General features: G+C 39.7%; 1 protein-coding gene across 3 annotated transcripts in view; it reads left to right on the plus strand.

Moving 5' to 3' along the window:
* The first annotated feature begins 9,442 nt into the window (after positions 1 to 9,442).
* Positions 9,443 to 24,248, plus strand: part of ZDHHC20 (zinc finger DHHC-type palmitoyltransferase 20) — a 92,191-nt gene continuing 77,385 nt past the window's right edge. For all 3 annotated transcript variants that reach the window (XM_043995915.1, XM_043995917.1, XM_043995916.1), the window contains exon 1: positions 9,443 to 9,920. In XM_043995915.1, the coding sequence (XP_043851850.1) occupies positions 9,557 to 9,920 (364 nt within the window). In that variant the 5' untranslated portion in view covers positions 9,443 to 9,556. The remainder of the gene's footprint in view (positions 9,921 to 24,248) is intronic.

Consider the following 24,248-nt stretch of genomic DNA (forward strand, 5'->3'; position numbering starts at 1 on the left):
TTCTACACACGTACATGCATGTACGTTCTTCCAAAAGCAGTAAAACAAATCACTTAAAAAAAAAATAAGGAATTAAAAAAAGAAAGAAATACATTGAGAAACTATAGTATTATATTTCAAAACTGTATAGAAAGTCATCAAGAAGACCACAGGCAATAGGAAGAAGGGTGTCCTCAGAAGCAAAGTCAACATTAGCACAGGGTAGCTTTTAATAGTGACAAGAGGTAAAACATATGTAGCCTATAAGGCTCTGTTTCTCAAGGTAGGAAGAGAGTAGGTTACTCTGAGAAAGACCCAGGGAAATCATAAAGCTTCAGAAGGTTTAAAAGTTCCAGGGTAAAGAGTTTGGAAGCCCTAGAAAGAGGCATCAAGAAGGAACTAGTGACCAGTGTGATTCCTTAGCACTTAGACCAGGATACCTTAGGCTCATCTACTTTGAGGTCCCCAATAGTGTCCTTAGATGCTGTGAGAATAAAATTGGATATTAGATCATAAATCTCCCCTACTTAACCTTTCCCTTAATTTATCTCCCAGACTAGTAAATGGAAGAAGCTTCTGGTTTTCTAGATAGAGCCTTTATTGTATGGTAGTCACAAGGTGATGTTGATTAGAAGGATAGGAAAGTAGAAATACAATACAAATCGTCTTAAGTCTAGGCTTAGTCTATATTCTGTATAAAACTCACCAAAACCCAAGGCCACTTTTGGGGAGAGAGACCGAGTCAAGCGTGTGCTGTTAACCAAGAGCCGGGCCGAGTCAAACTCCAGTCCGCATCTCTCTGTGCAGCACAGCCAGGAGACCAGCAGAGCAGGAAAAAGCTCCACTTCCGTTCTCTCCACCCCGGAAGTTGAGTGCGTAGCAGGCAGTCTGACGTGCGCAGCAGGCGGACTGTTGGTCTCCTCCCCAAAAGGGTGGTCCTTCAAAAACTGGAGTCTTTCGGTTATCCTAACCGACTGTTAAAAAACTTTCATATTTTTTTTACCACAATGCCAAAGAGAAGCTTGATGATATAGAATTCTGACCCACAAAGATCAGAAGGGCCTAACTGTAGGAGATATAAGTCAACACAAAAATCCAGGGGATCCAAGAGTAAGACCAAACAAAGCTGACCACTAAAAAGTACAACATAGGGCAGAGTCTGACCCTGGCACATAGCCCCAGATCAGGAACTAAAGTGTTAGAGAGTCATGAATAAAAAACCAAACAAAAACCAATAACCACTCCCCCACTGACCAGCCTCAAAAATTATTCCAAATCTAAAGATTTCCCCAAGAAGGATCAAATGATTCCTTAACTACTAAAATCAGAGACTTATTGAAGCAAAAGGTTAAAAATGAAATAAAGGCTCTGGAGATTGATAGATAAACTTAATGAAGGTCTTTGGTAGACTTTCAGGGAGCTTAACTGAGTCTCTTCAAGTCATCTGTAAACTTGATTGTTTCTCCCTTTTTTTTCTTCCACTGCTTCTTACCGTTTTATGATTTAATGTTTATAATCTTCCATCATCCTCCCCCAAAATTTATTTTACAAATGAGTTTGTATTCTAAATTGCCATTGCCCTTGGCTTCCAAGTGTCTATTTGGCAAGGAAACCAAATGTTTGCTGCTCAAGGTGGTTACTTTATTGTGTCAATTGATTTACACAAATTAAAGTTGCTGTGTCAACATCTGTTTTTTTAATCATTTACCATTTTAAGTCATCAACAGTTTTTTAAATTGGTATGGTTTGAGTTGCCTCATAAAATCTCATTGTTATTCTTTCTTCTAATATGATATTGATTTTTATGTTTACTTAAATAAGTCGATGGTTTGATTCTATGCTAACAGTTGATTTGAAAATAACTCTCACCATTCTTAACCAGTCATTTCCTGTCTATTGGAATTTTATCAGGTTTATTTTTATTTGGTGTTCATCATATATACTATCTGCTGACTTTTTTTTAAAGAAAAAAATGTTTATTTTTATAGAACTTTTAGATTTACTTTATTTTAAAAAAATTTTATTGATACCTTCTCTTTATATTAACTCTTCTTGAAGAAGTATTCAAGATATATATAGTATGAGGGTACTGTATGGTCTACAAGTTTTCAACTTTTTTCATTTTTTACCCTTTGAGTCATGTTTTCCAATACATTACAACAGCACTTAATGTGAGCAAAAAATAGAGAGAATTATTTTACTATCATTAAGTCAATAAGCATTTATTAAGTACTCTCTATATGTGAGGTATACAAAAAAGAGCAAAAACAGAGGACCTGTTCTTGAGGAGCTCACATTCTAACAGGGCAAAGGACTGCCACCATTTTTTTTTTAAGGGGAGTCTATTTTCTTTCTTTCTTTCTTTCTTTTTTTTTTTAGTGAGGCAATTGGGGTTAAGTGACTTGCCCAGGGTCACACAGCTAGTAAGTGTTAAATGTCTGAGGCCCGATTTGAACTCAGGTACTCCTGATTCCAGGGCTGGTGCTCTATCCACTGTGCCACCTAGCTGCCCCGATCCTCATTTTTTTGTTGTTGTTGTTGTTGTTGTTTTTTGGCAAGGCAATTGGGATTAAGTGACTTGCCCAGGGTCACACAGCTAGTAAGTGTTAAGTGTCTGAGGCCAGATTTGAACTCAGGTCCTCCTGACTCCAGGGCTGGTGCTCTATCCACTGTGCCACCTAGCTGCCCCCCCGATCCTCATTTTTAATAGATTCCAAACTCCATATAAATCAAAAGAATAATATTGCAAACAAAAAAACCCCAAACATATTAATGTTGTTGTTCAGTTGTATCCAACTCTTCATGACTCCATTTGGGGTTTTCTTGGCAAAGATACTGGAGTGGTTTGCCATGTACTTCTCCAGCTCATCTTCCAGATGAGGAAACTGAGGCAAATAGGGTTAAGTGACTTACCCAGAGTCACACAGGTAGCAAGTTTCTGAGGATGGATTTAAACTTGGGTCTTCCTGACTCCAGGCCCAGTACCGTACCACCTAGCTGACCCAATGCTATTATAGACCACATTAATAGATAAGTGTCCTAAATGAGGGAGCTACTCTTGCTATCTTCTATTTTTATCAGAATACATCTGAATGTTGCATTAAGTTCTAAGTGCCACATTTTGGAAAGAAAATTAGTAGTTCAGAAAAGACACAAAAGAGGGTTACTAAGATAGTGAGGAAAATCTTGGAAGCCAAGTGTGAAAATATTTTTGATGACTAGCCTAATTTTGGGGCTACTCTGACTGGAGGACTAATCTGGGGACTGTTGACTATTTGACTATCTGACTGTTATTATTATATTATGGGCCCTTTATAAAAGTTCCACCACACTGATCCACTCCCAAATTGATAAGCAAAATATTAAGAAACCTCTTAACTAAATAATCAAAGCAGAGTTTATTTATGAGATACTATTTAAATTAAGAATACAGGGAAATAGGGGCCCTGGATTCAGGAGGACCTGAGTTCAAATCCGGCCTCAGACACTTGATATTACTAGCTGTGTGACCCTTGGCAAGTCACTTAACCTCAATTGCCTCACCAAAAAAAAAAAAAAAAAAGAATACAGGGAAATAAAATGTACAACCTGACTGTGTTGTGGCACTTCTCTTTCCACTGGGTCTCTTTGAAACTCCTTGAATACAATAGGGGCCTTAGCCGCCCCTTGCTTAGGGCACTCAGTCCTTTATTCTAACTCTGAGCCCCTTTCACTTTGTAAATCCCCCTGCTTCTAACTTTCCTCTCCTTACTGCCACTGCTGAACCCCTGTGTTTCTCTCTCACCGACCTTCTGTCTGTCTGCTCCGTCAGTCTGCCCTCCGCCACCTTTGCCGCCCCTCTAATCTTGTCCACCAGTCTTTCTTCCTTGCTCCTAGTCCTGCGTTACTGTTCGTCTCATCCCCCTTGACCTCTTGTCTGAACCTCTTCTCAGCCTCTCTCGTCGGTCCCCCATCTGCCCCCCTGAGTCTAACCCCCAGGTCTATATATACCTTTTCTTCTCTCCACTCAAATCTTGGGGCTTTTTGCACCCACACACCAAGCTAATCCGCCAGTCAGGGCTGCGGCTGGGGGCACACTCAAGCATCCCGGGCCTCAGCACAGGCTATCCGGGATCTTTTGGATAGCTCCGCTCAGGTCGGAGGGAGCTGGGGGCTTTTTTTCCCCCAGCTGTCTGGCCTGGCATCTTGTATAGCCCATGGGTCTTTTTGGCTCAGCTGAAGCAGAGGGGGAGGGGGGGGGAAAAGACCCTGAGGGCCTAAGGCTTTCTAATCTTAGCCTAAAGGTAGGGTCCCCAAATCAAAATAAATTTCCACACAAGTCATATGAAAATGGATTGTAGGAATTGGGGATGTTTAGCCTACAGAAGTAAAAATGTAATGGAGAACATGATAACTATTTTAAACTATTTGAATATTTTGCCTGGCTCTCAGAATTAAGACCAATACTAGCTGTTATAGGCTAGCTGGAATTCCTAACAATCAGAGTAATCTAATGTGGAATGAGATGCCTTGGGAGATAGAAGAGGCTGGTTGATTATTGGTAGGAATTCATGGATCACTGCATCATAAATTAAAAAGCCAGAAGGGACTTTAGAGGCCAATTAGTTTAATTCCTTTGTTTTACAAGTGAGGAAACTATGGAACAAAGAGGTTGAGTGAGTTACCCAGAGTCACACAGATAGTAAGTCGCTGAACTGGAATGTTAGTTTAGATCCTTTGTCTCTAAGTACTTTATATCCAAGTGCTATTTTCCCTGAGTAACTGAAGATGAGATTCATGCTTCAGAAAGGGTGTGGACCATATGACTTCTTGGGGACTCTTCCCAGTTGAGGTTCCATAATTCTATAGTTCTATGGTATGGTAAGTACTCATTATTACATAATGTAAAGAAGAAAGCACATGACAGGTAGGGCTGAAACTTCAATGAAAACTTAATAGAACATTTATTATATTCCTACCATGTGCACCTCTATTTAATTCTTCCTTGATGCTTCGTCATGGCATGGAAGGTAAATTTGGCTTTTCTATGCCACTAGAGTACTTGCTCTGGCCAATCTTGCCATGCTGGAAAGGCTCTGAGGATGGACCAGTGTCTTCCATGTCTCAGAGTCAATACTAAAGTTCTTCAGAGAGACCTTGAGATGAACAGTCTGGGTGTCACCTAAGCATCAACCTACCTAAGTTTAAGAGAGGATTATTACCAAAGAGATCATGGGGTTATGAATCTCTTGGCCACAGAGACTCTAGAAGACCATCTGTTAAATTAAAGAGGGTTAGTGATACACATTAGTAGAGTGATTATTCACACTGGTGAAATTACTGCTCCTTAGGACCTTTAAGGAACACCTATGTGTAGAACACTAACCTGGGCATTGGAGGAAATTTTATAAATATGGACATAATCCCTACTCTCATGTAGTGTACAATCTAATGGAGAGGGGAGTATATATACACAGAAATAACTATTCCTTTAGAATGAGATGTTTGTAAAGTGCTATGCAGGGGCAGCTAGATGGCGCAGTAGATAGAGCACGGGCCCTGGAGTCAGGAGTACCTGAGTTCAAATCCGGCCTCAGACACTTAATACTTACTAGCTGTGTGACCCTGGGCAAGTCACTTAACCCCAATTGCCTCACTAAAAAAAAAAAGTGCTATGCAAACCTTAAAGAGTTGTATAAACAAGAGAATTGTATTATATAGATTTTTTATATATATATGTAATTATATGTAAAAGAGTTGTATTATAATGAGTGTGATAAAACTAAGTGAATTTTCTAGGTGTGGACCCAATACTGGGAATAGGAAAGGATATGACTGGAAACTAGGACTTAAGAGAAGGGAATTAGCATTTATATAACACCTCAGGGACTGTGCTAAGTGCTTTTAAAAAATATGTTATCTCATTTGATCCTTAGAACAACTCTAGCAAACAGGTTCTGTCATCATCCCCACTTTAGAGGTAATAAGTATCTAAGGCTGGATTTGAATTCTTGTCTTCCTGACTCTAGGCAAAGGTAGTCTATCCACTGCACCACCTGCTGCCTCAATACACTGGAAAGTCCAGAATACAATACTTAAAAGGACGAAGCAAATTTTTATCACAATTGATATTAGTCTTTCTACTTAAAAAATAGGCAGGATTTCATTAAGATTATTGAATAGAGGGAGGGTATTCTAGGCTCTGGGAATCAAATCTAAGAATCCATATGGGCTGTAACTCCTTGGGAAGAGTGGAGGGAAGTCAAGGAAATAACAATTGGGAAAGATTTAGTAGGAGAGAAACTGTGGCTAGGACAGCATGGCAGCAGACTGAGAGAGAGAGAGAGAGAGAGAGAGAGAGAGAGAGAGAGAGAGAGAGAGAGAGAGAGAGAGAGAAGACAAGTATCATTTCTTGTTTTTAAAAATAATTTTTGAAGTGGGTAAGTTCTCTCATATAGCAAGTATTTGTGCAAAGCCACCAGATAAAATATGAAATAAGATACCACTCTTGCCCTTAAGGAGCTTACAACCAGAACAGAATAGTTTATATAGGCAAATAATGAAAATACAAGACAAAAAAATATGTCATAGGATGGAGGCAGCATGGTAGTAGAAACGGGACTACTGAAGAAATCAAGAGATCTGGGTTCTCTACCTAGTTCTGCCACTAACCACATTTATTACATTGGGAAAGTCACTCCCTCTTTGGGCAGCTTCCTCCTCTGTAAAATAAAGGCATTGGGGGTGTGGGGGGGTAACTAGGTGGTGCAGTGGATAGAGCATAGTCCCTGGATTCAGGAGTTCAAATCTGACCTCAGACACTTGACACTTACTAGCTGTGTGACCCTGGGCAAGTCATTTAACTCTCATTGCCCTGGCCCCCCCCAAAGGCATTGGATTAATTGCTCTCTAAGCTCCCTTCTAATTCTAAATCTTTCTGAGTTTATGAGTTTATCAGTGGTAAAGATCATAAGATCAGGAGTTTCCTCATCAGTATTTTCATTTGTAAATGCTGGGCTCAAGGACCCCTAAGGTCCTTTCCAACTAAAGTTTATGATCTTATGAGCTCAGGGTGGGGTGAATCAGGGAAGGGTTCATGGATAAAATCACATTTCACAGTGCCAGTTAGAGGTAGGTTTTTAAATCTTTACAGATGGATTGTTGTTTGACCTTCGTATTGGAAGAGGACCAATGACATCACAATGTTGGGGTCAAGGTATGGTGTGTTCGACTGGTTGATCATCAGTCTGATATGAACTTAAAAGGCTTTACCAGAGGGTGGGCCCAAATGGTCTGTTCGAACATTTGGGATGGAGAAGTCTCTAGATTTGCACATCTCACATTTCCTTTGTGCTACTGAGATTCTGCTTTGCTCATAAAGCACAGTACCTGATACTAAAGTTCTTCAGAGAGACCTTGAGAGTGTCCTTATACTGCTTCTTCTGACCTATGTGTGAGCGCTTGCCTTGTTTGAATTCTCTGTAAAATAGTCTTTTAGATATACCTGTTTGGCATTCGAACATTGTTTACTCTGCAATACCCTCTGAATGCTTGGCAGTTCAGTTCCAGAGAGGCCCTCAGGGTCTGTTGTTACCTTATCTTAACAGGTGATCTTCAGAATTTTCCTAAAACCGAAATAATATCTCATCTTTTGTTGTCCTTTGCCTCTGTCCCACTTAAGTCTCAAAAATTAACCTTCTTCTCTAGCTATCTTTAGAAATAAGCTATGACTTCAAATATGAAAAAATTTTGTCCATCATGTGCCCTGGCATTATGATGTTTAAACTTAGGGGAAATGAGGAATGTTTTAAGCATTTTTCACAGTATTTAGAACTAATAATGAGCTATTTATTTTTACCCTCTGATATCACCCAACAAAATGAAGCCAGTCTGCTTCATGAAGATTCAATTTAGCAATCACTTATTAAGGATTACTAGGTCCTGAGGATACTAAGTTAAAAACAATTTTTGTCTTCATGGAGCTTATATTCTATGGAAGAAGACAAATATATATATAAGCAAATATGAAGTATATTCAAAATAATTGTAAGAGGGGAAAAAGTGCTAATAACTAGAAGGATCAGGAAAAGACTGGTATGGGAGTTGTCATCCAAACTATGTTTTTAGGGAAAGGAGAGATTCTATGAGGCAAAGGTAAAGAGAGTGTATTCCAGATATGTCTTAAATAGAATGTCTTATGTCAGAAAGAGCTACTGGGACAGTTTCACTACAACAAAGTATGAGAAAGGGAGGGATATGAAATAAGCCTGAAAAGGTAGGTGAGAACTAAATTGTGGAAGACTTTAAATAAATATCATATTAAAGATTTTGTATTTTATCTTAGAAGCAAAAGGGATCCACTGGAGATGAGGGTTGTGTATGAAGTAGTCAGATACATATATATTTTCTAAATAACAATTTGGCAACTGTGTAAAGAATGGATTACAGAAAGGAGAACATTAGAAGGAGACCAGTCAGGAAGCTATTGCAATAGGAGGGAAGAGAGATGTTAGGGTCCTGAATTAGAATAGAGGCTATATGAATCAAGAGAAATAGTAGCTATATGATAAAAATGACCTGAAGACTTAGCCACCAACTGGATATGGGGAGAGAAGTGATGAAGTAGGCACAAGCTAAATAAAATTGTACTACAGGGGAGTAGGTGTTACATAAATACTGTTTGGAATATCTCCTTACCTACTTCTGTCATTGTATTATGATGTCATCCCAGTGTTCCCTAGATTTTTCCGTTTTAGTAACAGGCACAGCCTACTCTTCAAGACTTTCCAAATCTAAAAATAGTCAGATTTGGGAGGTTCAAGGCTTCCCTCCATCAGGGCCAATCTGCAAGATTACAGTCATGTTTCAATTTGCTGAGTTTGCCTCCTGAATCAACAATTTGAATTGGGGACTCAGGAGAGTTTTAAAACTCTCCTTATAACATCACCCGCCCACCCCATCTCCCTCCCTCCAAATCTACTTTCTTCTATCCTTCCAATTTCCATTTCCACTCTCCAAAGAAAGGCCTTTGAGTGAAAAGAGATTAACCCCCTCGGGAGGTATTTGTGATTTACAGTGAAGGTTCTCAGAGGTCATAGGTTACTGCTAGAAGAGGGAGATGCTCCCAAAAGATGAGCACGTACACCAATTCAATTCAACGATTCTTCTTCGCGCGTTTATGTGCAAGGCAACACGGAGCTAGGCACTTTGGGGGAAGGGGAGCGAGGGGTGGGAATTCATCCCTAAAACCCAAAGGAGGGGGTGCCTATTCGGACGGTGCCTGCAGCTCAGTCTCTGTTGGCTTTCTTCACAGCCCACCCCTAGGTTGCCACTGCTCCCCCGCCGCGCTCCCCGCCCTCCTCTCTCCTCAGGCCCCGCCCCTCAGGCCCCGCCCCCTCCATCCGAGTGGAGCCCCTCCCCTCCCCGTCTCCCTTCCTCCCTCCCTTCCCCCCTTCTCTTTTTCTCCCTCTCCCTCTCTCCCTCTCTCTCCCCTCCCACCCGAGGCCACCCCGGCTCCGGCCTCGGCCCAGGCCCCACCCCCCCAGCACGCTGCAGCGGGCGCTCAGACCAGCTGGAGCTCGCGGCGGCCCGGACTGGAATGGGGGGTGGGGGAGGGCGGGGTAAGAGGTCAGTGCGAGGAAGGGCCACGCCGTCGACGACAACAGCCGAGGAGGAAGAGGAGGAGGAGGAAGAAAAAGAAGAGGAAGGAGAAAGGGCTCCGGCCATCGAGGAGGACGAGGACGAAGACGAGGACGAGGGGGAGGAGCTGCAGACTTCCAGGCTTCCGCGGCTTCAGGTCGGCGGCAGGACGCTCCCCCGGGCTTGCCTGTCCCGCCAGCCCAGTATGACGCCCTGGAGGCTGCTCCGCTGCTGCCAGTGGACCGCGGCCTGGGTGCCGGTGCTCTTCATCGTCGTGGTCATCTGCTGGTCCTACTACACCTTTGTGGTGGAGCTCTGCCTCTGTGAGTACAGGGGCCGGGGACCGGGGTGGGGGGGGGGGAGGGAGAGGCAGACCCGAGGGGGAGAGCGGAAGAGGAGGAGGAGGAGGGGAGGGAAAGAGGAGGAAGGAGTACTGGGGAAGACGCCCCCCCCCCCAGCCGGAGGAAAAAAGAAACTCGGCCCGCACCCGCGCCCCCCGCCCCCATCCCCCACCAGGCTGAGCTTTTCAGGAATTGGACATTTGTCTTCTCACCCGGGCTGAAATCTGGGAACTGCTTCCGAGTCTTTTAAGTCCGGGAGGAGGGCGGGGGGAGCGATCTCCCTTCGGCTGGGAATGGGGAGGGGTTATTATTGTCACCATCATCACCACCACCGCCACTATCATTATTACTATGTTTCTCTTATTGAAACTCCTGCCCGGAGCGGGTCCCGGGAACCTCCTGGAGCCTTCCTGCCGGACACTGAAATTGACTCGGGCTGGGAGAGGGTGGGTTGAAGGGATGAATGAATGAATGACCCGGAGGGGTCCTCCTCCACTGGCACAGCCCAAGGTTCATTCAGCGCATCTCCGCCTATTCCCCGATTCCAGTTTCCCTTTATGTTTAACGTCCTCTGCATGCTCTTTGAGGATAGACACTGTTGTTTATGCATTCCCATCTCGAAGTACAGTACCTAGCACATTGCAAGTGCTTAATAAATGCTCACTCCCTTTCCCTTTCTCCCTCTTTCCCTTCCTCTTCCTCTTTCCCCTTCCTTTCTCTAGCTTTGTATTCCAGCTCTCAGCAGAGTGCCTGGCACATAGTAAGTGCTTAATTAAATTTTTCTTTCTTAATTCCTCTTTCTCCCTTTCACCTCCCTGTCTATCTCCCCTTCCCCTTCCCTCTCTTTTTCTTTGTATCCCCACCGCTTAGTACATAAGTGCTTAATAAATTCTTGCCCTCCTCCTTTCTCCCCCTTTCCCTCTCTCTCTCCTTTGTGTATCTTCAGTGCTTAACAGTGCCTGTGTATAGAGTAAGTGCTTAATCAATGTTTGTCAGACTGACCCGTCCCCGCCAAATGTGAAGAGTCGTGTTATTTTCTTCTGAGAGGGTAAAGGAAGCTGCTTATAGGAGCTTTTGAGAAAAAAAACTCTCATTTGGCCTTTTTTTTTTTTTTGAGAACGAATAGGAAGTAGTTATGACTTGCAAAAAAAACCCAGCTGATCTGTTATGTGTAGAAGAGAAACTGAGATTTGGTGGGAAATCTGGTACCCATATTGAATAATAAGTAACTTGGAGGTGGCACTTCTACACTTTTCCTTTTGCTGAAGGCAGCTTAAGGTGCAAAGAATAAAAGGGCCTCTAGGTGTGAGTTTTCTTGTAAACTACATTTACTTGAAGCTTGAATTCTATAACTCTTCTACAGAATCCTTTTGGAGAAGTTCGAGAAATGAGCCAGATACTCCTCCCTCCCTTTTGTTTGTTGGATGTTTATATTGTGATATAATATAATACAATATTTATTGAAGATAATATTTTATATATACATTTTGATGATTGGGTGGCATCTTGGGACTACAATTTATATTTCCCTTTTTAGAGAGTTGTGTGACTGGTTCATTTCTAAAACTCCTTAAGTCGCTTAATTTGGCTCTACATATGCTTGGAGGGAATTAGTCATTAATCAACAAATATTTATGCTGTGTGCAAGGCACTATGCTAATGAGCCACTGACTGAAGATTATCATCTGTAAGCCCTTCAGAGATGTTGAGGAGGAAATGCCAAGTTCCAAACAACAAACTTGCAAACAAAAATGTTAGAAATATTTCCTAAATTGGGGGTTGCCTGTAACCCCAATACTAATCAACAATATTATCCCTACTGTTTGTTCCATAATGTTATTACTTTAGCCACATAATGGGTTAAACAGACTTAGATTTGTAGGCTGTTAGAGGTCACAGGATAATAGGATCAGATTTAGCACTGGACTAGATATAGTTGAACTATTTAATTTTACAGATGAAGATAAGTGATTTTCCCAAGGTCACATAACTAATTATTGGCAGAGCTGGGATTTGAGCCCAGGTCCTCTAATGCCAGACAGTGTTCTCCACTGCACCATGCTCCTGTAGGGGACCTTAGAGATTTTTTCACCCGAGCCCCCAATTTTATAGATGAGGCAACTGAGGTCTAGAGAGGTTCAGAGATGACACACAGCTACTAGTACAAAAACAAAGACTCACAACTTCCAGTGTGCTCTTTTTCATTATCCCTTGCTTTTGTTGGGCTTTCTTGGGAGTACCTATAATAATATAAATAAACTAACCTAGAACCCAACTAGTAGAGCCTAACCATCTATATGAAAACACATTTGGAGAGCTCGCTTCTGAATGGCAAACACACATCTCTTTTGCCTCTCTTCCCTTTTCTCTGCACATTCCTTCAGTGCAGTAGAGGTGACAGCCCTTCCCTTCTCTGTCTTGTGCAGGACCATAGCAGCATCCTATTTCTAAGGCTGCAGGAGTAAGATAAAAGGGAGGGAGGAGTCCTGGTATGCCAGCAGCCGCAGGAAAAAAAAAATTTGGGCAGTTATAAAGGAGTTCTGAATAAAATAAATTTAGTCAAGAAATACATATCTCTAGACTAGGGATTGATAAGGCCACTTATTTCAATAAGTAATTAATTAGGACAAGAGAAGGTCTGAGTGTTTAACTTCAGAGTACATTTATAAGTAGAGAACTGTTTGTACTTTGCTTTGGGGTTCCTGGATTTCTTTTCTTTCTTTTTCCCTTTCTTGCTTGCTTTCTTGTCTTCAAAGAAACTTTATTCATTCACATTGGGACTTATGGCAAGTAATACCACCAAAAGTTATTGAAGTTACCCAAATTGTTAGAGGTAAACAACCTTTTTAAAATTGCTGAGTTCTCCTTGTCCTCTCCTAAGATGTAGGGCATGGGGGGAAAGTTGTATATTTATGTTTGAGGGCCTGGAGTAAACTTATGTGACTGGAATGTTGAATCCCTCTCTGCAATATGCTGATATAATTAATATAGACATGGCTTAGAAATTAGAATGGTTTAGTAGTAATCTTTCTTCTTTGACAGTAGGGAAATCTTAGAGTCTACATATATGTTATATAGTAGGCCAGGATTCACTGTGCTGTTTAAAAATTGTTTAATTTTATTTCCTACACTTGATTATTCATTTATAATATCACTAAGAATTGGTTTCATTGGGGCAGCTAGGTGGCTCAGTGGATAAAGCACCAGCCCTGGATTCAGGAGGACCTGAGTTCAAATCCGGCCTCAGACATTTAACACTTAGTAGCAGTGTGACCCTGGGCATGTCACTTAACCCTCATTGCCCTGCAAAAAAAGAGAGAATTGGTTTCATTGTTGTATAATGCCTTGGATTTAATATCTAATACTTTTTTTGAAGCAGCTTAGCTTATTTCTAGAATGTTATTTTCATAACCTTCCTTACTTCTCACCACTTATGCCAGTTAATTCTCACCATTTAAAACCATTCTAATCATTCTTGTGTCTGTAAGATTTATTCATGTCATCTCCTTACCTGCCCTCATTTCCTTGTGTTCTTTTTCCCACTTCACCTATCTAAATCCTACCCATACTTCTGCCCCGCTAAAGTTTTACCTTTTCTTAAAAGCCTAATCAATAAATGAAGGAATGAAGCATTAAGTACTTACTAAGTACAAATAGCTTAAAAAAAAAGTAAGAGAGTCCCTGCTGTCAAAGAGCTCATGATAATATGACCTCTGAGGTCTTCTAACTCTAAAGTTGTGATCCCACGATCTTGCCCTCTTCTGAAATCATGCGGATTTGATTGTACCATCATTTAACAGTTGTAAAATCATAGACTTTTTAGAGCTAGCTGGAAAGGAGCTTAGAAATAATTTAGTAAATCTCCTTCACTTTATAGATGAGGGGAAAAGTCCAGATAGACTTAGGTATAGGTAGTATGTTATAGGCAGCTAGGTGGTAAAGTAAGTAGAGTGCTGGGCCTGGACAGCCTCAAATACTAGCTATGTGACCCTGGGCAAGTCACTTAACCCTGTTTGCCTCAGTTTTCTCATCTGTAAAAAGAGTTGTAGAAGGAAATGGCAAACCATTACAGTATCCTTGCCAAGAAAACCCCAAATGGGGTCATGAAGAAGCTGTCTGCCTCATTTTCCTCAACTATAAAATAGGAATAATAATAGTGCTTGCCTTGAAGGTTGTTGTGAGGATCACAAACACAGTATAAATAAATGCTTATTTCTTTCCCCTTCTCTTAATGAGACTAAGTTTGGAGTTTCAAGAAATTTTTATTCTCATAGGATAGTGCAGTACTTTTCAATTCTTTTTTTTTTTTTTTTGGTGAGGCAATTGGGGTTAATTGACTTGCCCAGGGTCACACAGCTAGTAAGTGTCAAGTGTCTGAGGCCAGATTTGAACTCAGGTCCTCCTGAATCCAGGGCCGGTGCTCTATCCACTATGCCACCTAGCTGCCCCCTGTACTTTTCTATTAAGATAAAGAATACCAAGAATTTGATATTGATGTTGATTCTTAAATGTTGCCAAGTCAAGAAAACCCTTTAACAGAACTAGAAATGATCTGTTATTTAACTCCCAAACATCATGGTGGAGGGGAAAGAAAAGTTTTTGGAGTTGGAAGGCCTGGTTTTGAATCTTGGCTCTGCAAGTTACTCTTTGACCTTTGACAAGACCTTTAGTCATATTGGGGACCTCAGTTTCCTCATCTGTTAAAATAAAGGGGTTGGATTAGATCTTTAAGGTCATCTTCCAGCACTAGGTCTGTGATCCCGTGATTCCTTTGTAGAAAACTTTTTTTTTGGAAATAAAATATTTTAACAACTTTTAAGTTGTCATAGGGATGTAAAAATTCTTTTCATATATCATTCTTTGAACTAGCATGTACCAGGAATAGAGAACTTGACCTTTAACAAGTTACCACATTGCTTTTATTCATGTCTGTTAAAAGTTAGTAGAATGCTTTCATGTCCCTCTAGAACAAAGTTGTTTAGTATTGTCTCTCCCATTAGGCTCCTTCCCACCCCCAACTTCCATTTAGTACTGATAATGGCAAAAGCAATATATTACCTACTTTTGTTTAATCTTACTATGATATTTCTACTAGTTTCCCAATTGTAGCTCTATAATAAATAAGATATACAAAGAGATACAGTGAATTCGTAGCGAACCTGAAGTCTCCATAGTTCAGATTATTTTTCCTACTCTTTGTGCTGTTTTTCTGAAAATAGAATTTGTCATGTTCTTCTTATGCCTTGGGGTTAGATTGGTGGCATTGAGGGCAAAAGAGCTTGTTAACAACTCCTCTAGGTTGTAGTATATCAAGTTAGTTTTAAATAGGATTTCCATTGTTTTGGGATGACTTGAGATAGGAGTAACTTTTCAATTCCCCCCCCCCCCATTACATGTAATAACAATTTTTAACATTTGGGCTTTTAAAAAAATTTTGAATTCCAAATTCTTTCCCTCCCTCCCCAACTCCTTGAGAAGGTAAGAAATTTTATATAGATTATGCATTTTCAGTCATGTAAAACATTTCCATATTGGCCATGTTACAAAAGGAAACTGACAAACTCCCCGCCAAAAAAACACCAGGAAAAATAAATTTTAAAAAATATACTTCAGTCTCCATTCAGACTCTATCAGGTTTTTCTCTGGAGGTAGATGACTTTTCCCATCATAAGTTCCTCAGAATTGTTTAGGATCATTGTATTGATCAGAATAGTTAAATCATTCACAGTTGATCATCATACTGTGTACAATGTTCTTCTGGTTCTTATCACTTTACTTTGTATCAGTTCATATGAGTCTTTCCACATTTTTCTGAAGCCATGCTGCTCATCATTTCTTTTTTCTGGGCAATGAGGGTTAAGTGATTTGCCCAGGGTCACACAGCTAGTACACGTCAAGTGTCTAAGGCTGGATTTGAACTCATCCAGGGCCGCTGCTTTATCCACTGTGCCACCTAGCTGCCCCCTGCTCATCATTTCTTATAGCACAGTAGTATTCCAACACTCATACCATAACTTGTTCAGCCATTCCCCAATTGATGAGCATCCCCTTGATTTCCAATGCTTTGCCACCACAAAAAGGGCTGCTATAAATATTTATGTACATGTAATTCTCCCCCCCCCTTTTTTTTTTAAGTGAGGCATTTGGGGTTAAGTGACTTGCTGAGGGTCACACAGCTAGTAAGTGTTAAGTGTCTGAAGCCGGATTTGAACTCAGGTCCTCCTGAATCCAGGGCCAGTGCTCTATCCACTGTGCCACCTAGCTGCCCCCCCCCCCTTTTTTTTTTCATCTCTTTGGGATATAGACCTAACAGTGGGTTTTGTTGAGTCAAAGGGTATTCACGTTTTATACCCCTTTGGGCCTAGTTCCAAATTATTCTTCAGAATGAGTAGATCAGTTCACAACTCCACCAACAGTTCATTGCGTGTTAAGATAATGGATTTAGCAGATACTCAGGGACCCACCTGGAGATTTAAACTGATTGAATTGGATAAGGTGGCTGACTGGATTATTGATTCCTAGTTAACTAGATTGTAAGCACATTTGGCTGTTCTTAAGAAAGCATGGTTCTCAGAAGCTAAGAATTTTGAACTTTGACCACCTTCCAGCCCAGTCAACCAATCAGCTTGAAGAACCTCCCATTTCTGGGAGGGGACAGGAAGGCGGAAACTGAGCCTTTGCAGGAAGCTCACTCTCTTTTGGTTCCTGACATCTCGGTGGAGGCACAGAGGAGTTGAGGAAAGATAGGATTTTGCCAAGTTGTAGAAATTCTGTTGTCAATCTTTTTCTTTCTTTTACTATCTTTCAATAAACCCTTAAAAACCTAAACTCGTTTATCAGTGATTTTAGTCAGTTTCCACCAAAACTGGGGGGACAGATTAGAACCTACATTTGGAAATGTACATTACACAGTTGCATCCCAATTTTTCCGCATCCCCTCCAGCATTTATTATTTTCCTTTTTCTGTCATGTTAGCCAACTTGATAATCATGAAGTGGTATCTCAGAGTTGTTTTAATTTGCCTTTCCCTAATCAGTAGTGATTTAGAGCAGTTTTTCATAGGACTTATAGATAGCTTTGATTTCTTCTCAAAACTGCCTACTCATATCTTTTGACCATTTATCAGTTGGGGAACTTAAATTCTTACATATATTCTTATAAATTTGACTCAGTTCTCTACATATTTGAGAAATGAGGCTTTTGTCAGAGAAACTTGCTGTAAAACTTTTCTCCCAGCTTTCTGCTTTCCTTCTAATCCCAGCTGTATTGGTTTTATTTGTGCAAGACCTTTTTAATATAATTAAAATTATCCATTTTATATTCCATATTGCTCTTATTTGATCATAAATTCTTCTCTTAACCATATATCTGACAGGTAAAATATTTCATGTTTACCTATTTTTTTATGATGTCACCCTTTATGTCTAAATCATCTATTTTGACCATATCTTTGTATATATTCAATGTGAGATATTGGTCTATTTAGTTTGTACCAAATTGCTTTCTAGTTTTCCCAACAATTTTTTCAAATAGTGAGTTCTTGTCCCAAAAGCTTGGATCTTTGAGTTTATCAAACGCTACATTACATTAAGGTCATTTACCATTGTATATTGTGTCCCTAATCTATTCTACTGATCCACCAATCTGCATTCAGATTCCACAGTTCTTTTCTCTGAATGTGGAAAACATTTTTCATCATGAGTTCTTTGGAATTGTCTTGGATCATTGTATTGCTGAAAAGAGCTAAGTCTTTCACAGTTGATTATCACACAATATTGCTTTTACTGTGTACAATGTTCTGGTTCTGCTCACTTCACTCAGCATCAGTCCACTTGAGCCTGTAATCTCTTTCTGGCCAATTGTTCAACCTCCTTACTATCTGTGGGCTAAGTTCCAGAAGAAGTTGCTGCTGATTCAAAGGCTCTGCTCCTGGTTTGCTGGGGCTGGGTCTGTGCTGGTGTGACCTGTTCTGGGCTACACTCCGTTCCCACCCCCAGTACAACTGACTTTTCCTGACAACCTTCTAAGTTATCTTTGGCTGAAAATTTATTTCACCCTGTCTTTTTGTGGGTTCTGCTGCTCCAGGAATTGTTTTATAGCATTATTTGAAGGGGTCGTGGGGAGAGCTCAGGCAAGTCACTGCCTTTCCTCTGCCATCTTGATTCCATCCTAAACAAATTTTTTTTTTATTAGATACTGTTTTTAAGAGACTTTTAAATTAATTTTAGTTATTTCTGTTTAATACAGGGATGTATAAGAAATGATGGGGAAACACAGCAAATAAAACTGAATAAAATATTGAGAGAGAATTTTGCTATATGACATATTTTTAAATAGGTGGGTATAGATTTTTTTTTTCCATGATGTTGGTTAAGTGAAGGCTTCTAAAGAAAAAAAGGAGAACCCTATTTAAAAAAAAAAAAAGAAAGAAATTGTTGTAGAAACTCAGAGGAGGAGGTAGGAAGTAGGGCAGTGAAAACAGTGATCTTATTGTAGAAGGATGAATACCTTCATGACTACTGATGAAAATTGATTATAGGGGCAGAGAGTGCTTGTGGACAGGATAGTGTCTCTGAGCCTGTGCTGGTACTTGGGAGAGGAGTAGAATAGGTTGATGACCTAGAGAATAGTTTTGTGAATATTTAGCCTGTAAAAAATACTTTGCTGTAGTCATTATTGTTGTTTTCAAGTGCTGGAAGGACTATTATATGAAGAGAGAGTAGACTTACTTTGCATACTAGGAACAGTAGGTGGAAGTTGTATGGATGTAGATTTTAGCTTGATATAAGGAGAAACTCTTTAATAAATTAGTTGCCTAAAAATGGAACAAGCTGTCTAAGGAGATTCTAGGTTCTTCATCATTGAAATTTTTTTTTTTAGTGAGACAATTGGGGTTAAGTGACTTGCCCAGGGTCACACAGCTAGTAAGTGTTAAGTGTCTGAGGCCGGATTTGAACTCAGGTACTCCTGACTCCAGGGCCAGTGCTCTATCCACTGCGCCATCTAGCCACCCCCCCATTGAAATCTTTTAAGCAGAGACTGAATGGATCACTTACTGTGAATCTTTTAGAAGGGATTTATAAATGTTCATTCACCAGTTGGATCAGATGACCCCTGAGGTCCCTTTCAACTCTGAGATTCTGCATCTATGAGTTGGTAACTAGAATCCCTGCCATCAACTTTAGTTGGATTGGAAATGTATCTGTGGTCCATATGACCTCCATAAGAGATAAAAACTAAATCCTCATTCAGATGGACTCCGGAAGAAACTATCCTTTTGGAAATTCTTGGAGCTCTTCATACCATACTTATGTGAACACACATTGAAAGCATCCTTAAGGACAGATTTTACTGCTTCTTTGTACTTTTAATTCACAACAGCACTTTAGGAGTTGTTCTTGACTTATTAAAGACCCAGTTTTTGATCAACAACCTTCATAGAACATTATAATAACAGAAAGACTTAGAATTTATTTGGAGTCCTGCTTTTTCCAGTCTCCTGAATCTTCCCCATTGAGCGATAGATTCTGTTATCACGGGGCCTTGTGGGCATTTTGTAGGCACTTTATAAATACTTGTTTTTTAATTTATTCTTAACCTATAGACTATCACTCATTATAGAAAAGAGCATATATAGATAAAGAAAAGAACATTAGATTTATCAGTGAGATGGGCTCATGTAAGAACTTTGCCACTTATTAACTTTGTGGCTTTGGGCACGAAACAGTTTCTCTGAGCTTCCTGTTCCACATATAAATATGTGCACAGTAACACATCTATGATAATTTAAATAAATGTGCATAATTATATTACTTACTTTACAGTGTTATTGTGAGAAAAGTTCTCTGTAAACTTTAATTAGCTGCATAAATGGTGAATTGTTGTTATTATTAGTGGCATGCAAATGCATATGTGTCCACCAAGCTGGATATCTTAAAAGGTAACTACAATATAGAAGAAATAATAATAATTGGGATACATAGAAATTCACAGGAGATAAAATCCAAGAAAGAGATCAGTATGAAAGGGTCAAATACCTATATCCAAATTCACAAAGTCTGCATAACAAGCAAGATAAATTATGAGATCCTAACATAAAGAGGTAAATTTGACCTCTTAGGTATCATCTCATCCCGATGGGATGAGACCTTTGATCAGAATATTACCCCAAAACGGTATAGCTTATTCAAAAGAAACAATGTCCCTGTATTTTAAGAAGGTAGATTTGTATAAGGAAATTTGGGAGGGAATGATCATAGTTGAGAATATTTGGGTGAAGATTAAAGGATACTACAACAAAAGCACTACTGTCACTAGAGCATACTCTAAATCACATGGACAGAAAAGGAGAATAAGTTTCAGAAACAAGTCATGAGAATGGCACAGAGGATGACCACAGCAGTATTGGGCAGCTTGATGGGTATCACCAGAAGGTACCCCTTTCTTCCAGAATCAGAGGAGCTAATAATTTCTTGACTTGCTTTAATGATAATTCCATCATTTGAAAGGCAGAAGAACCAACAGGGGCAATTTCAGCTGGGGGGTTTGATTCCCACCAAAAAGAAAAAACTAGTTGGTGGAGTAAAAATGATTAAAAGCCTTAGTGGAAAGTGAATACTAGAAGATGTTATATATAATTTCTAAGAATTATTAGGGCAGTTAAAATGTATTTACATAGGCAGAGGGCATGGATATGAGTTAGTTATTTTGGGATGATCTCCAAAAAAAATGGAGGGATGAGAAAGAGGGATGTACTGGGAAAAGGGAGAAGGAAGAGGTAGAATGAGGAAAATCTCAAAAGAGGCTTGCAAGGAAGAGCTTTTGTAGTTGGGGGGTGATGGGGGTGTGGCAGGCAGTGCTTGAACCTTACTCTCATTTGAATTGGTTCAAAGAAGGGTATATATATTTGTGTGTGTGTGTGTGTGTGTGTGTGTGTGTGTGTGTGTGTGTGTGTGTGTGTGTGTAAAACACACTAGGTTATGTACAGAAATGTAGCTTACTTAATAGAAAAATAGGAAAGGAAGGGGATAAAGGGGGGGGTGATAAAAGGTAAGACAGATTAAGAGATACAGTGATTGGAACAGGATAAAAAGAGAGAGAAGAAGAAATAGAAGAAAATGGGATGGAGGGAAATACTCAGTATCTGAATGGAATGAGTATATGAATGGAATGAGCTCACCCATAAAAAGGAAGCAGATAGCAGACTGGATTAGAAATCAGAATCCAACAATATGTTGTTTACAAAAGACACATACAATTCAAATAAAGGACTCTAACATGCTTCAGCTGAATTTTTTAAAAAGGCAGGTGTAGCAATCATGATCTCAGACAAAGCAAAAGCAAGAATAGACCAAATTAAAAGGGGATAATCAGGGAAACTTCATTTTGCTAAAATGTACCAGATAATGAAGTAATATTAAAAAAATTTTACATGTTTCTCTGATAAAGACCTCAAATATATACTCAATATAAAACTGAATAAAAATTATAAAAATAAGAGCTATCAAATGGTCATAGAATATAAACAGGCAGTTTTCAGAAGAAGCATTCAAAGCTATCTATTGTCATATGAAAAATGCTCTAAATCACTTTTTTTTTAAGTGAGGCAATTGGGGTTAAGTGACTTGCCCAGGGTCACACAGCTAGTAAGTGTTAAGTGTCTGAGGCTGGATTTGAACCCAGGTACTCCTGACTCCAGGGCCGGTGCTCTATCCACTGCGCCACCTAGCTGCCCCTAGAGCAGTTTCTTAACCTGGGTCTGTGAACATGTTTTTAAAGGTATTTTGATAACCGTGTTTCAGTAGAAGTGGTTTCCTTTGTGAATTCAATTGTATGCATTTAAAAACATTGGGGGGGGGGGCAATGAGGGTTAAGTGACTTGCCCAGGGTCACACAGCTAGTAAGTATCAGGTGTCTGAGGCTGGATTTGAATTCGGGTCCTCCTGAATCCAGGGTCAGTGTTTTATCCACTGTGCCACCTAGCTGTCCCCCTTCCATGGTGTTTTGACCTAGAGATTCTACTGCTTGGCATATACTCCAAGGAGGTCAATAATAAAAGGAAAAGCTTTGCTTATGCTTGAATATATACATAATGACTATAGCAATGTAAATAAAAAGGACAGCAACAAAACTGTCAGATCTGAATACTATGAGATTATAATAACCAAGATTGGCCCCAGGAAGAGATAGGAGAAAGTACCTCAGAAGTGGGGTAACATAGTTATGCATTTTTTTTTCAACGTATTGGCTAGTTTTGGTGAACTATTTTTTGTTGTCATTTTGTTTCTTTAAAAAAGGATGGTTTGGGGGCAGCTAGGTGGCACAGTGGATAAAGCACCATCCCCGGATTCAGGAGGACCTGAGTTCAAATCTGGCCTGAGACACTTGACACTAACTAGCTGTGTGACCCTGGGCAAGTGACTTAACCCTCATTGCCCCATGAAAACAAAACAAAAACAAAGGATGGTTTTCTGGGAGGTGGAAAGGAGGAGAGGTAAATATAGATGATACTTAAAAAGGTAACAATAACAATTAAAAAAAAAACATGTCAGAGCAAAAGGCCACAATTATATAAATTCCAGCTATCATTAATCTATATGAAGCAAGTAAAGACAAGTACAGATAAGAATTAGGTAATGAAGGGATGAGTATAAAAAATATACTTTTAAGAATAGTTCCAGAGGTGATAAAGGTCAGAAAGGGCTGATGCTGGGGTAGAAACCTAAGGATGAAAAAGAGCTTTGGTTTTTTTTTTAAGCTCTCCTGTGTGGGAGGAAGGATCAGTGAAAAGATAGGGCCACTGGTTGGGAAGGGTAAGATAATATGACTGATTCTAGAGTGAAGGTAGAGCTGTGCAGGTTTGTTTTGTTTGGGGATTTTTTGTCTCTATTTATACTATCAAGGAGAATGATCTTAGCATTGAGAGGACAGAACAGAAATGGTTACTTGGTAGTTGATGCCAAAGATAAAAAGGAGATAGTAAGAAATCACTTGTTCAAGTCAGCTGGCCCCCTGCTAAAAGAACTGGCAGAAGAGATTGCTGCACTGCTACTCTCAGTGATCTGTGAAAAGTTAAGGAATGGTGCTATAGGATTGGAGAAGGGCAGATGTCCTGATTTTCCAAAAGGGGGAGAAGATGTGATGTGCAAACTTTTGGCCATTGAGTTTGACTTCAATTTCTGAGGTTAAATTCTAGAACATATTGTTAAACAGATGGTTAATAAACATCTAGAAGCAGTGATCACTAAGAAGCTTTGTCAAGAACAGGTTGTGCCAGACTAACTATATTCCATCTTTTGGCAGGCTTCCTAAATTGGTACATGAAGGGAATACTGTAAATGCAGTTTACCTAGTTCTTAGCAAAGTTTTTGACAGACTTTCTTATGGTGTTCTTGTGAAAAAAGAGGGAAAGATGTGAGCTACACAGTAAACAGAAGCAAAAAAAAAATAGTATGGTTAGGTGTCTTAACTGGAGGTCTGTATTTCCCATGATGATTAGGGAAAAAGGAAAAGAAAAGAATCTATCCTTTTTTTTTTTTTTTTTGCAGGGCAATGAGGGTTAAGTGACTTGCCCAGGGTCACACAGCTAGTAAGTATCAGGTTTCTGAGGTTGGATTGGAGCTCAGGTCCTCCTGAATCCAGGGCCAGTGCTTTGTCCACTGAGCCACCTAGCTGCCCCCAGAATCTGTCTCTTCTAAAATATAACAGCTCTCTTTGTGGTGGCAAAGAACTGGAAATTACAGAAATGCACATCACTTAGGGAATAGCTGAACAAGTTGTGGTTTATGATTGTGATGGAATACTACTGTGTTAAAAAGAAATGAAGATCTTGATTATCTTAGAAAAATATGGATAGATTTGCACAAAATAAGGAAGAATGAAATGAGCGGAACCAAAGGAATGTTGTATACAGTAACAACATTGTTTTAAGAACAACTTTGAGTGCCAAGTTATTTTGGCTATTTTAATATAACCAAATTTAACTACAAAGGACATATGAAGGAAGTCGCTATCTGCATCCAGAGAAATAACTGATAAATAGAAGTATCTGTAAAATGGTTTCTCACACACACACATGTGTGTGTGTGTGTTTGTGTCTGATAACCATCTGGGGATGGGGAAGGGGGGAAAAGAGCAAGTTGCATGGTAACTTTTTTATATATTTAAAAGGAATAGCAAATTGTACATAATAGTTTTGCAATTTCATGTACAATCATTTTTTTTCTATTCTGTGTAATGCAAGTACTTGTTTTATTTATTGTTTTTTTTAGTGAGGCAATTGGGGTTAAGTGACTTGCCCAGGGTCACACA

Source organism: Dromiciops gliroides, chromosome 3 (genome assembly GCF_019393635.1).
Source record: "Dromiciops gliroides isolate mDroGli1 chromosome 3, mDroGli1.pri, whole genome shotgun sequence".
NCBI classification, from domain to species: Eukaryota; Metazoa; Chordata; class Mammalia; order Microbiotheria; family Microbiotheriidae; genus Dromiciops; species Dromiciops gliroides.